The sequence below is a fragment of the Hippocampus comes genome, unplaced genomic scaffold (assembly GCF_001891065.2).
Source record: "Hippocampus comes isolate QL1 unplaced genomic scaffold, H_comes_QL1_v1.1 scaffold89, whole genome shotgun sequence".
Classification (NCBI taxonomy): domain Eukaryota; kingdom Metazoa; phylum Chordata; class Actinopteri; order Syngnathiformes; family Syngnathidae; genus Hippocampus; species Hippocampus comes.
In genome coordinates this window covers 588,068-601,980 of record NW_017806077.1, presented here as the reverse complement: position 1 = coordinate 601,980, position 13,913 = coordinate 588,068, and the positions used below count along the sequence as shown (strand labels likewise).

The window sequence follows — 13,913 nt, the reverse complement described above, 5'->3', positions numbered from 1 at the left end:
AATTCAGTGTCAAAAAAATCCCCACATTTGTCTGTGTGTGTGTGTGTGAAGGATGTCAGTTCGTCAAAAAAATCCCCACATTTGTCTGTGTGTGTGTGAAGGATGTCAGTTTCTTATAAATTCATAATATTTCACAGACATTAAGTCGTTTTTGTTTTTTTTAAATAAGGAGGGACGTTACTTCAGCTTCAGCGTCTGGCGCTTTTTATTTTCTGGAATTTTCAGCTTCGCCCTCGGCTTTGCACGCATCCAAACTGAACTGACGACTTTGCTTAACTCGCGCCTCCATGCAACAACTTCCTGCAGGGGAGTCATTACTTTTAGTTGGCTGGGAGTGGCCGTGTCTACCAGACACTTTGGATACTCATACGGGTGAGTTGAGCAGGAAGTGAAAGCTTTAGAACTGAATTTATCTACAAGGTTACTGCACGCTTACTTTGTTTGCTTTTTACATGGATAGATAGATAAATAGATAGATGGATGGATGCATAAATAGAGAGAGAGAGAGGTTGATAAAAGCACCAAAATTACATTTGACCTTTTGCAGGGTTTCCAGCACATGCTGATGCAACATGGCTCCACATCCCATTCTCCAGGCCATCATTGACTTCACAGCAGGAGCAGCAGGCAAGTTCACGTCAAAACAGAAATCCCCCAAATATTTGCAACACACTTGGATTGTCTCCTGTTCCCAATGCGTGTAGTGGCACTTCGACACGTCGCATTCCCGCTCGCCGCTGCCCCGTTCTTGGCAAGGCTGAATGGAAACGAATAGAATTGCTCATTATGCCGAAGCGCAGTTCAGATGACGGCGAGCCAACGCTATCCCATGACTCAGTGAATTGCGCAAGGATTAAAGAGCAGCACACCTGTCATATTTCAGAGAATATCATGAGGTCATGAGTTGTGGCTCATGTGAGCCAAAGCTCCTCACAAATACTGCAGTCCTTTGACTTGTTCGTTTAATCCATTCCGTTACCAAGCTTGCAATTAAATTTACTCATGTTTAAAAAAAGCTCATTTTCACCATTCAACTCAATTAAAATGTCATTAATCCATTAATCCGACTCCCGCCAAGAGCACTTAAAAAAAAAAAAAAAACTTTAAAATGAGATACCATTGCACTGCAGAACAATAACAATACAATAATACATAATAAAAGAGAATGTAAAGTGGAATTACTGTTTGTGCCGCAATATTTGTCTCCTGGATGTATGGCCTTTGAGGGGTGGGCCCAGGTGAGTGACGGCAGCAGCAGTCAGTTAAAGTGCGTGTAGGCACCTCAGTGTGAGATGTGGCTGAAAGTATTTGCGTGTTTGACGGTTTGTCAACTGCGGCTCTCCTTGCCCACATGTGAGTTCATGACCTTACCATAATATCTCCCTTTATAAATCACTTCACTTGGGCGATGGCACTTCTGAATGGGAAAAGTAGTCTAAGTGATGGCTCAAAACCTAAAAGAGAGAAAAAAAAAATCGTAATTTAGTGCACTCAAGGTAACACCCTTCAAAGCCAAATGCATGTGTGTATAAAAAAAGTTTTCAGAACTATCGTCTGACCAAATGCAAACCCCAATTCAAGTGAAGGTGGGACATTGTATGAAAGGAAAATCAAAACAGAATCCAATGATTTTACAATGATAATCTGTTACCATAGCGCGGCTTCTTCGCAAAGGAGTACTAGACTGGCCTGCCAGCTGTCCAGACCTTCCTCCCAATGAAAATGCACAGCGCACGATGAAGTGCAAAATATAACAACGCAGACACCCCAACTTCATTGGAATTGGGGTTTGTATAAAAATGCGATGCACCCAAACACTAACGACATCTTTGAATGCTCACGTTGTATTTGCGGCGTCACAGGCGGCACAGCTTGCGTTCTCAGCGGTCAGCCACTGGACACCACCAAGGTGAAGATGCAGACATTTCCCACCATGTACCGAGGGTTCACTCACTGCTTGGTGTCCACCTTCAGACAAGTAGGGGTGCGCGGACTCTACAAGGGCACCACCCCGGCTCTGGTAGCCAACATCTGCGAGAACTCGGTGCTCTTTGTGAGCTACGGGTTCTGCCAGGACCTGGTCCGCTCCTTGGCCAGCGTAGATGAACTCAGGTGCGGCTTTTACTCTACATTTGTCAAGCTTATTTCCGGGCCGCAACACAAGGAGTGTACTGTATTCGGATTTTTGTACATTTTGTAGTTATGTAAATTTTGTGGCAACGAGATCATCTGCAAACCAGTTGGCGGGTGATGGAGGTTGGTTGTGAGGTAGCAAAGTAGGTACTATGCAGGCACAAGGTGTTTCATGTTTTAAGTAGGTTGTTTCGGTAGGTAGGTTAGTTGGATATTGGATCAGTAGAGCAGATCTTTCGGTTGATCTGTAGTTCTACACGTTCATAGGCAGTGAAGTCATCCACAAACTCGTTCGTGTGTGGAGTAGGTTGGCTGCTAGGTAGCAAGGTATGTAGGTAGGTTGCTTAGTAGCTTTGTTGGTAGGTTGTTCAACCTGTTGTTTGGTAGGTAGCGCAGTTGGATGCTACAAGGCAGTCGATGTTGGTGGGTCGGTTGTTTTGGTACGTCGCGACGTTGGTGAATTGGATCCTTGGTGGGTAGATTCTACAGTTAGCCAGGAAAGCTACCGGTAGGTCGTAAATTGACAAACTGGTAAGCTGGTAGGTCGGCAGGTCAATAGCTTGGTCGATAGCTTGGGAAACCGCTAGCTAAGTAGGTAGCCAGGGGGGGATTTTGAACAGGTATGCTTCGGTTGATCCGTAGATACATAGTTTCAACGGCAGAGATGGCGTTCCTTTGTTTGTTGGTGGTCAGTTGGTGGGTACTTGGATATTTTGGTTAACTCGAGGTTGGTTGGTCAGTGATGTGATTGATAGGTTGGTCGATAGCAAGTCGCTATTCTTAGTTGTTTGGTTGACCTTGTACCATGTCCGGGTTGGTCGGGAGGCAGCAAACTAGGTTGTTGGTAAGTCAATCATTTGGTAGCTCGGTTGGCAGGACGATATCCGAATTCCATTCGAGCTCGATAAAGTATCCGCACCAGCTACAGTAGGTCGGTCAGTTACGAGACGAGGTATGTGGCTACTTTTGCCGTCCCAAATGTGTCATTGAACTGACTCCTTTGAACCGAGCAGCGATGTTCAGAAGGCCTTCTCCGGGTCCCTGGCCTCCATCTTCTCGTCCCTGGTGCTTTGCCCTACCGAGCTGGTCAAATGTCGCCTGCAGGCCATGTACGAGATGGAAGCCTCCGGCAAGATCGCCACCGGGCAGAAAAGGTTTGCGTCGCGGGTGGCGGGCATCTGAAAGTTGTTCGGTTCCTGTCCCGACTGGAAGCGTTGCCTTTTTTGTGACGACCTGTTCACAGAGTTTGGACGGTGGTGAAGTCGGTGATGGAGACAAACGGTCCACTGGGCTTCTACCAAGGTCTGACGTCCACCATGGTGAGGGAGTTTCCAGGCTACTTCTGCTTCTTTGGCGGCTACGAACTCAGCCGCTCCACCTTTGCGCGCTACATGGGTACCGACAAGGAGGGCATCGGTCGGTTACACCGCAACACACGTCTCTGAATTGACTTGTTTTGGGTCACCTGCTTCGGAAGCTCAGCCGCGAGACCTTTTGCAGGCATTCTTCCGCTCATGTTCAGCGGCGGATTCGGCGGCGCTTGCCTTTGGCTCTTGATCTATCCGATCGACTGTGTGAAGTCCAGGATCCAGGTGTACTCCTTAGCCGGGAGGCAAGAAGGCTTCCTGAAGACCTTCACGGGGATCCTACGCAACGAGGGTAAGGTTCGAAACGAGTCTTTTGGGGGCACGGCGTGGCATCAGCTTTCTGCAAATGAGGTGTCTTGTGTCTCGCAGGATTCAGGGCTCTTTACTCGGGTCTCGCGCCCACCATGATACGCACCTTCCCGGCCAACGGTGCCCTCTTCTTGGCCTACGAGTTCACTCGAAAGTTCATGATGGAGGCAGTGGGCGCCTGATGTCCGCTGCGGTTTTATTGTCAACCTTTTTCGCCGACAGAACAAGTTTTGTCATGGTTTTAAGTTTGTTTCTGGTGTGCCTCCAAATGTCACGAAAAGGGTCTATTTGTTTCGGGTTTGATGTGATGCTTTTAAAAGTGCCAATACTGTGAAGAGCAAATGCGCACAGCATCTTTGAGTACGAATTCGCAGGAGCTTTTCAGAGTCAACATTTTTTAAAATTTATAATATTTGTTTGGTCATGATTTTGAATGAAATCCTGTCGAAAACGCCGCAACTGGTAAAATTCTGATCATGCTCCCCCAAGCTCTAGTAGCTTGACCAAAAATCTGCCTTGACAAACGGAATGTCGCTCGTATTTGAATGCAGCAATATTTGTTGTTGTGGCTGGAGTATGTTGTGATGTACAAATGTCATTCTGGGAGGTGAATGAGTGAGAGCTACCTCATTTAGTTGTGGCATTGTGGCGCTCAGCAATTTATACTGTGCAATATCTTTCCTGTTCCGCGCTATTTTTCAATGCCGGGTGTTGAAGTCAAATATTAATCAAAATGGCATTAAATAATGGAATCAAAAATTTCTCTTCCTTTTCATTGTGCGAAACACCTTCAGTCCAAAGAGTGCCGAAATAAAGTTCAGCTGTTCTAGTGGGCAGATCAGACTTTTGCAACAACCCCCTGTTTTTGTCTCTATTATAGGCACGATACACTGTAGTCTCTGTTGTAATTACGGACCGTATTTGTGGTCGTCCCTCAACCAGACGTCATGCTCCACATAGTTGTCATAGGGTTAAGACAAAATGTCTGTTTTGGCATCAGAGGACCAAAAACGAAAGTCACCGTCATTATCTGTTCACATGCGGATATTAAAGCCTTTAACTATTGAGCCCATTGTCAAACTCTGGTTAACCAATTTTATTTTATTTTTTTTCCATTAGAGTAGGCTAAGATTGTTCTCTTCACTTCAACATCCTTGGCACCAAAATACCTCAAGATGGCGCCAAAGCACTGCTTTAAAATTAGAAATGGCTTTGGCTTTTGCAAAAACAGTAATTAACCAAGAACAGGTTAAAAAAAAGAAAAAAAAAAGATGATTTGAATGAACAGTTGAGTATTCTTCTGCGGGTGTTTATTCACTGGATCGTGTCCGAAAGGCTCACGTTACCAGAGAGAGGCGAGCGCCCGTGCGCCTGCCCCGAGTGTCGAGTTGCACGTCACGCATTGATTATTCAGGACTAAGCAGGTGTCGCAGTCAAAGACGTGCCTCGTCGTCATGGAGCCGTTGGCACCCGCGAGGACGGGCCCCTCGTCGCCACAGGCCCTGCCCCGAAGGTACCGCACGCACGCACACCCACACAAAAGGTATCCCCACTCTCTGATGATCTCCACGACGTCCAGCACGGCCGACATGGTGACGCAGGGTAAACTTGAGATCAACTCCACGGACATTGTTGAAGGTGATGATTTGGGATTTTTTTGTCTTTTTTTGTCATTGTGAAATGACACTATTCGACTATTCGGACAATGCCGGCGCCGTTAGCGACGGTAGCTAAGCATTAGCGGTTACGTCAACATGGCAAAGGGCCTTTGTGTGTCAATAGAAGCCAGTCGGGTGTTTCCTTGTGTTCCTCCGCAGATAAAACCTCAACCCGGCTGGGATGCTTCGGCTGGATTTTGGTGATCATATCGCTCCTCTTCATCGGGGTCACCTTCCCGCTTACAATCTTTATGTGTGTCAAGGTATGCACCCTTGTTGCTCAATGTAAGGCAGTGGGGTCTCCAGTATTATGGTGGGGAGTGTGGGGGGGAGGGGGTCCCTTGGAAATATCACCTAAACTGATCCAACTCCTCCCGACATGCAGATAGTGAAAGAGTACGAACGAGCCGTCATCTTCAGGCTGGGTCGAATCATTGACAGGAAAGCCAAAGGCCCCGGTATGACACCGGAGTTCCGGAACGTTCCGCATGACAATCATGTGAGATGTCTTTGTTTTTCGTCGCAGGGCTTTTTTTTGTTATCCCCTGTACGGATAACTTTGTGAAAGTCGACCTGAGGACCGTGTCCTTTGACATCCCGCCTCAAGAGGTAACACAACTTGGAATGACGGAAGACTCGGATGTTACGAGGTTGATACGGTGTGGCTACGATACCGTGATACTCGCATCTGGCGGCACTGTGATATAGCGATACGATCATATCGGAATCGGCGATTACGGTGATGATGAAATACTACGATACTTGATTCTCCGACACTGTGATGATGCAAAACTGTTGTACGATAATCACCGATACAGCGAGGCTATGATGCTAAACTTCAGACTGTACCGTTCAAGAGGAGTAAGAGAACGCCGTTATTTCCTTGTCACAGCAAGAACCTCATTGATACATGACGGGTTTGTTTCTTTTCAAATGCAGCACCTTTTTGTTTTTGCCTGGGATTCGACAGATGGTTTAAGTACCATATCGCTCCAGGTTATTTTAGCCAATAAACGTTCAAGGCATTATTTCATTTGTTCAAGCATTTGTCGTCGTTACCCGGTTAGATCCTGACGAAGGACTCTGTGACGGTGTGCGTGGACGGCGTGGTCTACTTTCGCATCCAGTGTCCCATCTCGTCGGTGGCCAACGTGAGCAACGCGCATTCGTCCACACGCTTGCTGGCGCAGACCACCCTCAGGAACGTGCTGGGCACCAAGAACCTGGCCGAGCTGCTGTCCGACAGGGAGGGCATCTCGCTCAGCATGCAGGTTCTGTCGCAGAAACCGGCAAAAGTCAGACTTCAGCAAACAGTCAAACCAGCGGTTTTAAGACCCACCACTAAACTGAAGTCGAAAGAGTCGACGTGACAATTAATTACGCTCATCGATGAATAAATATCCGTAGATCAGCTCGTCTGTTTGATGTGACTGCTTTTTCTTTTTGATAAAAAGTAGTCGTCGTATTTAGTCGTTATTACTTAGCAATTGCGACGGTGTACTGACATGAACTCGGTTGTCAGGAATCCTTGGACGAAGCCACGGACGCGTGGGGCATCAAGGTGGAACGGGTGGAGATCAAAGACGTCAAGTTACCGCAACAGCTGCAGAGAGCCATGGCGGCCGAGGCGGAGGCCAGTCGGGAGGCCCGGGCCAAGGTGGGCGAGAAGCCCCGCGTCGCTCTTTCTTTCCGTTTGCAACTGGCCAACGAAAGGGATGCATTATTTGTTTTGATTTTTTTTTTTTTTTTTTTTTATCGTAACAGAAAATAAATGACTTGATTCTAGGTTCTAAAATACAGTAGGCTACATTAGCTTGCTAGCCGTCAAAATCACTCCAAACCCTGATTATGGTCCATCAAACAATCCATCTGGCACATTATGACAAGGGCAAAGGCCTTCTTAGAATTGTCTTCATTCACACTAAAATGATCTGCCAACTCTTTTTATTTTTTGACTCATGAGTTCTGTTAGCGTTTAGTGCCCATATTAGCATTTAGCGGTAGAGAGGGCTGCTTCAGTCTTGTCGCAAGTAACACCCAAAAGGTTTGAAATTGGCAATAGATGCCACGAAAATGCAGCAAAGCACTTTCTTTTCATTTTGCCAAAGCTGTGGCCCGACTCAATGAAGCTCATCTCCACATTTCAAGCACAGATGCTTGGCCACCAGATGACACCAAAGCTCTACTTACTTAAACTTGCCTGAGCACAAAATGCAGCAGTTTCCCAGCGAATAAAAGAATAAATCTCGTAGGGTTGCAATACTGCTTCTTCCGCCTAAAACAAAATGACACAGTGAGCAAACGAGGTCTCTCCTCCGTGTCAGATCATCGCCGCCGAGGGCGAGATGAAGGCGTCGCGCGCCCTGAAGGAGGCCTCGCTGGTCATCGCCGAGGCTCCGTCCGCCCTGCAGCTGCGCTACCTGCAGACGCTCAACAGCATCGCCGCCGAGAAGAACTCCACCATCGTCTTCCCGCTTCCCATCGACCTGCTGCAGAGCTTCATGACGAGGAAGTGAGGCACTTTGCCGTTTCAGGCAATGTTAAATGGGGGCCCTCGATTGAGCACCAGGCGGGGGTTTCTTCTAATTTCGAAAAACAAATCGGCTCTTTAGGGGTCTTACTTAAAACGCCCGGAGTTTACGAGCCTGCGTATCCTGATACAAATGTAAGCATTCTCCTAAATGACAACTTGGAAAGTTTTTTTTTTTTTTTAAATAGCTACTCACATCAGGTTCATCTAAAAAGTCTCAAAGACCCAACCTCTGAATTGAACAGGAAGTCAGCCATTTTGGTTTGAAGGCACTGAAAATTTTTTTTTTTTTTTTTTTTTTTTAATAACCTTTGATTGTGTCATGGCCAAATTGAATTTTCACTCATTAAAAGCACCCTGGAAAGTTTCGAGATGAGGGCCTCCTGATTTTTTTTTTTAATAACGTTGGATTGTGTCATGGCCAATTTATATTTTCACTCATTAAAGCACCCTGGAAAGTTAGGGGGGAAACATGAGGGCCTACTGCCAGTTTCACTGACCAACGTAATTGGGCAGACTCGTCTTTCATAGCAGGACGCACACAAAAAAAAAAGACTCAAGGGCTGGAAATTGAAGTCAGCCATCCAGTACATTTTGAGGAACCCCGAATATACGTACGCACATTTTGACCTTTGTCGAGGCCCACAAATCGATGATGCACCTTGCCTGTGCGATTAATTCAAATTCCAAATGGTTACAATGAACCATCGTTACAACGTACAGATTCATTTTGTCACTCAAGGTACATTGTGACGAGGGTCGACCGTAGCTGCTAATTCTCGCATAAGCATCGTATCTTTCGTAAGTGCGCAAAATAGCACCTTGATGGCTTTTCAAATTCAAAAACTTTGAACAGACAATAAAAAGCACTTATGAAGCATGTGATTATATTATCCGCTAGGAGGCATATTTATACGCTAGCCGGGCTTTGAATTGATATGATGCAGTGTTTTATGTATTTCATAGTGTAGAAAATATAAATGAATGTGTATTAAAAGGGTGATCCAGACTTGGTGGTTTCCCGTTGTGATTTAATACTAGAGTACAAAGAGCAAAACGTGTAACAGTGGCGACAACACGCAACGTTGCAAACTGCCAAGCTCACACTTCACAGTTTGGCTGGACGAGCAAAGAAAACGACAAAGACACATGGCGTGTTTGACCGAAGAAATATAAATCACAAAAAAAAACAAAAAAAAAACGCACAGAGACATGCTTTCCACGCGACGAATCCTTCAATACAATCTTAAGAAATGTAAACAAAGACGGAAACAAATCGAGGCTGTCAGTGATGACGGACGAGGAGCTTTGGCAAGATTATTCGGACCACGCTGAGAAAGGGACAATCGTCAATTCAATATTACGACTCGTTTCAAAAAAGCGATTTTTTTTTCTAATACTTTTGCAGTGTTACTCTTGCAAAATTCCGACTTTATTCTTTATTTTTTTCTGGTCCAAGTTCAACCATTTTCATCGTATTTATCTATTTTTTTTTCTTTTCAGCGTGGTCCTCATATATCTTTGGAGCACAAAGCTGCTCAAAACCAAACATTTTTTTCTTTTTTTGATATATCATTTCTTTTTTTCCCCCCAAAGTCTACAACCCTATTGTAATGGATAAAAGTCTCTAACCTATTTTCATATAGTCATTCTTTAAAATATTCATTCAAATTATTTGATACAAAATGACTGTGGAAAAAAACTGAAGGGGAAAGAAAAGCTTTTAAATTTCTTGCCTGCGTACTTTTTGAGCCAATTTTATTTTAAAATATTTTTGTCTCTGAACAAAAAGACAAAACAGCCAATTTGGCTGCCTACATTCCAGGTTTATGCCCGTTCAATATTAGTCTCCAGGACGGAGAAAGATACTAAGTTCCATTTGCTGTTCTGCGATGAGCAGCACAAATTTCTTGGCTTTGTCACTTTGGGCGACGGTTTCTCAGGTCAAAATGCAACAAAACATTAAAAATACCCGTGTTCCTGTGGACATGAGAATGTGGACCTCGACTGAAGAATCCCTGGTTCGATTCCCGTGGTTGACATGGGGATACGGCCCTTGAGCAAGGCACCCCATCCCGCCATTCGTTTTCTATCCTGTTGGCCCTCATTCGGGTCCAAGTGAGTCGGACTCAATGCTCGCTGAATCCGTGGTAACTGAGGGGCTTTACAGGGCTGAAATTGATGCCGCAAGATGGCGGCAAGAGAAATGAAGCTCCTCAACTCACTTCAATGGTTCCTTGGCACCAAGGTGCCACCAAATGGAAGCTGCCCAGTTCGCCCTCGATTGTTAATAATGCTTCGTTAAAAAGCAACGTTTGGTCCTTGGAGGAGGCTGCTGGTGGAAGAAAACGGACGGCAAAGCTTGCATCATTCAGTACGCCCGTCGTCCGTCGCGTTGGGATGACAAATAAAGGCAAAATGGACAATGTCAGCATGTCCTTTGTTCAAGTTCCTGCCTGTCTTAAAAAAAAAAAAAGAATCGAGAGCACTCCTGAGTGTAACTTGCAGGAGGTGTGGAGGTTGTGTCGGTCACTGGTGGTAGGAGCTCGGGCGGGCGGGCGAGCCGGGCAGAGAGGGCGACCGGTGGACGGGCGAGCCGCTCGGAGACATGCGAGGGCTGAGCTCGCCCGTCTGCAGACGCCACAGCAGCTCCTCGTTGGTGCGGCTCAGACGCTTCTTTTCCGTGCTCTCCTTCTCCACATGCACCTGCAGGTTGGCGTTCTCCTCCGACAGTTGCCTGCCCACGCGCGCAAGACGTTAGCGTGAGCGCGCGCGGCAAACGAGGAATTCGCAAAGCCATGGCTTCCTTTAAGTTTAGTTTGTTTTAGTATTAGTTTTAGTTTTTTTTTAAAAATATTTTTTAATATATGAGGTACAGTATTTATCAAGTGCACAATTAAAAAAAAACAACAAAAAAAAACAAAAAAGTTTTGTACCTGGACACAGCGAGGTTCTTGTCGATGCGTTCTTTCAGGTCCTCGTTCTGCTGCTGCAACACTTGCACTCGTTCCTCCAGGTGAACGTTCTTTTCAGCCTGCTCAAAGACACATGGCCAGAGCGTGCGCAACTTTAAATTCTTCAAAGGAAAACATGTACCTATCACGGAATAAATCACCAACAGGAAAAACGGTTCATTTTGTGGTGAAAGCAATTCGGAAAATTCAAATCTTACTATTTTCTCCAGCTCGGTAATCTTCAAGTCCTGCTGATGGATTTGTTGGTTCTTCATCTCCAGAACCTCCTTCAGGCTCTTCAGGTCCTCTTCGATGTGTTTGTAAGGCGCCAAAGCGTCCTGCAAACACCACATCGGCCTTCACCCAAAGCAGACCTCCGCCAAGGCCATTTTACTGGAAACCAGTTGATTTTTCTCTCACCACTATCTGGTCATCGGTGCTCTTGCGGAGGGCTTCCTCGAAGCGCTTGGCTCGGTCCCTCAGGCTCCTGTTCTGGAAGGTCAGCATGTCCACCTGATCCTAGATCAGCAAACGCAACCACGGACCTCATATTTCAGTAGACAGGTCGAGAGAGCACCTTGGGTTTTGAAAGGTACATCAACCCGGCCGCAATACTAAAACCTTTTCATTATGTTTGGAAACGTTAGCCGCCAGGGTGATTCCAGGTAGAAGAGGAGCGAGTGACTGCTACAGGTAAGTGTTATTGCGTAAGAAGTTGCGTAAGGCAGAAAAATGAAAATCACTTCATGTAGTTCAGTCGTTTACTTGCGCTCGAGCTGCCACATCCAACATGGCAACGTGTCGATCTGATGTTTGTAGCTTTCACCTGTAAGGAGAGTCTGATCTTCTCAAACTCCTCCTCCAGAGACTTCCTCTGCTGCTCGTGGGCCATCTTCAGATCTGACACAGCACACGTAAGATCAGATTGCTTTTCGTTTTGTGTCGGATGCCTTTGGGTCCTACTTTTCACGGTCCGGTCGTGCTCCTCCCGCAGGGTGGCCAGCGTGTCGTTGTGAGTCGCCTCCATCTCCACCAGGGAGGCCTCGTGGTTCTCATTCATCTCCGCCATCTGTTGCGAGGATGGCAGAGAATGAAATCCTCATCCGTGCGATATATTAGGACCCAGGGGTGTGCGGAAGGCGGGTACCCAGCAGAGGGGCGGGGTTAGTTTTGAGTGACTGGCAAGAGACAGGTTCAAACAGTGCTTTTCATTCATTTTTTTGCCACGTCACCCCCAGGAAGAGGAAACTATTTCACGACCCCCCCATCAACTCTCCTCCCCAACTATAAATGCTCTCGAAAATTGTTAGTGATGCACCTCTTACAATGAGATTGCCACTGCCACCTACTGTAGTGGATGTGCAATTACACGTTATTCTTGCACGGGGCAAAAAAAAAAAAAAAGTTCCCCGAAGACAGCCTCGAGTGTCGTCACCTGTTCCCGTTGCTGCAGTTTGAGGTCGTCCAATTGGGCGCGCTGGAGGGCCCGCAGGCCGCGCGTGTCGGCCGAGTGGCGCGCCCTCAGCCGCTCCTCCAGCGCTCCCAGCTGGACCCGCTGCTCGGCCCGCAGGCCCCTGAGCTCCTCCTCGAAACGCCGCTCCAGCTCCTGCTTCTCGCGCTGCAGCTGCTCCCAGTGGGACACGCTGAAAGCTAGAGTCACACGTCACACGTCACTCAGCATCTCACTCGACCCACCAAAGTCAGAACTTTTGAATCACACTTCTGCAAGATGAAAAATGGAGGTAGCCCACTCTCGAACTCGCCGGCTCAAATGTACGGCGCAAAACAAATTGGCACAATGAGTTGGATTTTGTTGAACAATGGTGATCATATTCAAAATAGCTCGGATCACAATTGAGCAAATGCAACCAAAACAAATCCGCTGCTGTTTTAATGCAAAGGCCAATTTCGCATCTTGAATCCAGCTATTAAAAAAAAAAAAACGCTACAAAGCAGGTGATCAGGTTAAAAAAATGCTAACAAGCAAGGTGAAAGGGAAGTAAGACATTTGTCAAAGCGGTGGCGCTAATCTCAATAGCTAAAAGGGAGCATCATAAATAACAATATTCAAGAATATACGATGGACGGAGAATGTGAAGGTAGTTTCAAACGAAATCAATGATGACGGCAAGGTAGCAGATAGCGAGTATATGGCATGTTTGTCACTTACCCACTTCATCCCTGATCCTGGCGAGCTCCTGGGACAGTTCCCCTTCTCTCACCGCTGCGCTCTCGCTCTGCAACACGGCACCGGCGTTAGGTTTTGCTTGAGTTATTCAGGATTCAAAGTGAAATCATGCTCCGGACATTTTCAAATCCATCTTATGACCTCATAGGGGCTATTTGGGTTTCTTACTCATCATCACTGAAGCACAGATCCCCGCCCCGCCCCCACCCCGGCGGTCCCGCCCTCCGCTCTCTGGAGAGTCACGTGACCTTTGTCACGATCCTCCCCGCCCGTCCTCGCTATGGCAACATCATCCTTTGACAAGGCCACTATTGATTTCTTTACGAGTGACCGAATGACACCTTGGAAGGACTCCGTCCGTGCTCGACAATGCGGATCACGTGCGCACTAAAATAAAGCACTTCTAATACATGCCATATTCAATTATATTGCCTTGCCGGCGACAACGGTGGGCAGAAATACCCAAATCATACAATTTCTTCCTTTGCAAAGAGTATACACAGTGGCCACCCCTCCCTACTCCATCCCAACTATGCCATCCATCCTACACGCACGCGCATTGTTTTCCCTCAATTTTTACCTCACACAAACACAAAGATTTGCAAAGTGTTTCCAATCCAATTTGCCAAACAGGAGGGTTATGGTCAGGCAGCATCTCGGCCCGGGACAGAAAAAGAGACTGGAGCGACTGGTCAGGAGGGCCAGTTCTGTCCTGGGCTGCTCCCTAGACACTCTGGAGGAGGTGGGCAACAGGAGGATGCTAGCTAAGCTAAA

General features: G+C 46.6%; 3 protein-coding genes and 1 long non-coding RNA gene across 14 annotated transcripts in view; 3 read left to right on the top strand and 1 right to left on the bottom strand.

Annotated features, from left to right (window-relative positions):
• The first annotated feature begins 70 nt into the window (after positions 1–70).
• On the top strand, positions 71–4,183 carry slc25a15a (solute carrier family 25 member 15a). 6 transcript variants are annotated; one of them, XM_019894659.1, is made up of 8 exons: positions 71–372; positions 548–627; positions 1,863–1,909; positions 1,975–2,112; positions 3,147–3,287; positions 3,377–3,549; positions 3,634–3,792; positions 3,870–4,183. In XM_019894659.1, the coding sequence occupies exons 1-8, from the start codon at positions 288–290 to the stop codon at positions 3,989–3,991; spliced, it is 945 nt and encodes a 314-aa protein (XP_019750218.1). In that variant the 5' UTR covers positions 71–287; the 3' UTR covers positions 3,992–4,183. The 6 variants fall into 6 exon arrangements, with proteins under 6 accessions (XP_019750218.1, XP_019750216.1, XP_019750220.1 ...); XM_019894657.1 differs by having other exon boundaries at positions 71–384; XM_019894661.1 differs by having other exon boundaries at positions 1,863–2,112.
• A 9-nt stretch (positions 4,184–4,192) lies between these two features.
• On the top strand, positions 4,193–8,371 carry stoml3a (stomatin (EPB72)-like 3a). Of its 3 annotated transcripts, XM_019894655.1 has the most exons (8): positions 4,193–5,322; positions 5,389–5,447; positions 5,627–5,730; positions 5,853–5,925; positions 5,994–6,076; positions 6,535–6,738; positions 6,990–7,124; positions 7,792–8,371. In XM_019894655.1, exons 1-8 carry the CDS (start codon positions 5,264–5,266, stop codon positions 7,981–7,983), a joined length of 909 nt encoding a protein of 302 aa, XP_019750214.1. In that variant the 5' UTR covers positions 4,193–5,263; the 3' UTR covers positions 7,984–8,371. The 3 variants fall into 3 exon arrangements, with proteins under 3 accessions (XP_019750214.1, XP_019750215.1, XP_019750213.1); XM_019894656.1 differs by having other exon boundaries at positions 4,193–5,447; positions 6,535–6,618; XM_019894654.1 differs by having other exon boundaries at positions 4,193–5,447.
• Positions 8,372–9,013: 642 nt separating this feature from the next.
• The window catches only part of mtus2b (microtubule associated tumor suppressor candidate 2b), a 13,462-nt gene continuing 8,562 nt past the window's right edge, over positions 9,014–13,913 (bottom strand). For 3 of the 4 annotated variants that reach the window (XM_019894647.1, XM_019894648.1, XM_019894649.1), the window contains exons 7-14: positions 13,122–13,188; positions 12,387–12,601; positions 11,915–12,020; positions 11,778–11,851; positions 11,372–11,470; positions 11,170–11,289; positions 10,934–11,034; positions 9,014–10,734 (exon numbers count right to left, since the gene is read on the bottom strand). In XM_019894647.1, the coding sequence (XP_019750206.1) occupies positions 10,527–10,734; positions 10,934–11,034; positions 11,170–11,289; positions 11,372–11,470; positions 11,778–11,851; positions 11,915–12,020; positions 12,387–12,601; positions 13,122–13,188 (990 nt within the window). In that variant the 3' untranslated portion in view covers positions 9,014–10,526. The remainder of the gene's footprint in view (positions 10,735–10,933; positions 11,035–11,169; positions 11,290–11,371; positions 11,471–11,777; positions 11,852–11,914; positions 12,021–12,386; positions 12,602–13,121; positions 13,189–13,913) is intronic. The other variant, XM_019894651.1, reaches the window with a different exon arrangement.
• LOC109530774 (uncharacterized) overlaps positions 12,115–13,913 on the top strand; it is a 15,585-nt gene continuing 13,786 nt past the window's right edge. The window contains exons 1-2 of the long non-coding RNA XR_002171063.1: positions 12,115–12,125; positions 13,538–13,782. This is a non-coding gene — a long non-coding RNA (uncharacterized LOC109530774). The remainder of the gene's footprint in view (positions 12,126–13,537; positions 13,783–13,913) is intronic.

Bases quoted from the DNA above. Each gene is read 5' to 3' on its own strand.
- slc25a15a (XM_019894657.1), top strand. From the start codon at position 288: ATGCAACAACTTCCTGCAGGGGAGTCATTACTTTTAGTTGGCTGGGAG. The intron at 385-547 runs GGAAGTGAAAGC...GACCTTTTGCAG, and splicing joins TCATACGGGTGAGTTGAGCA to GGTTTCCAGCACATGCTGAT. The intron at 1,910-1,974 runs GTGAAGATGCAG...GTCCACCTTCAG, and splicing joins AGCCACTGGACACCACCAAG to ACAAGTAGGGGTGCGCGGAC.
- stoml3a (XM_019894654.1), top strand. From the start codon at position 5,264: ATGGAGCCGTTGGCACCCGCGAGGACGGGCCCCTCGTCGCCACAGGCC. The intron at 6,739-6,989 runs GTTCTGTCGCAG...CTCGGTTGTCAG, and splicing joins GCATCTCGCTCAGCATGCAG to GAATCCTTGGACGAAGCCAC. The intron at 7,125-7,791 runs GTGGGCGAGAAG...CCTCCGTGTCAG, and splicing joins GTCGGGAGGCCCGGGCCAAG to ATCATCGCCGCCGAGGGCGA.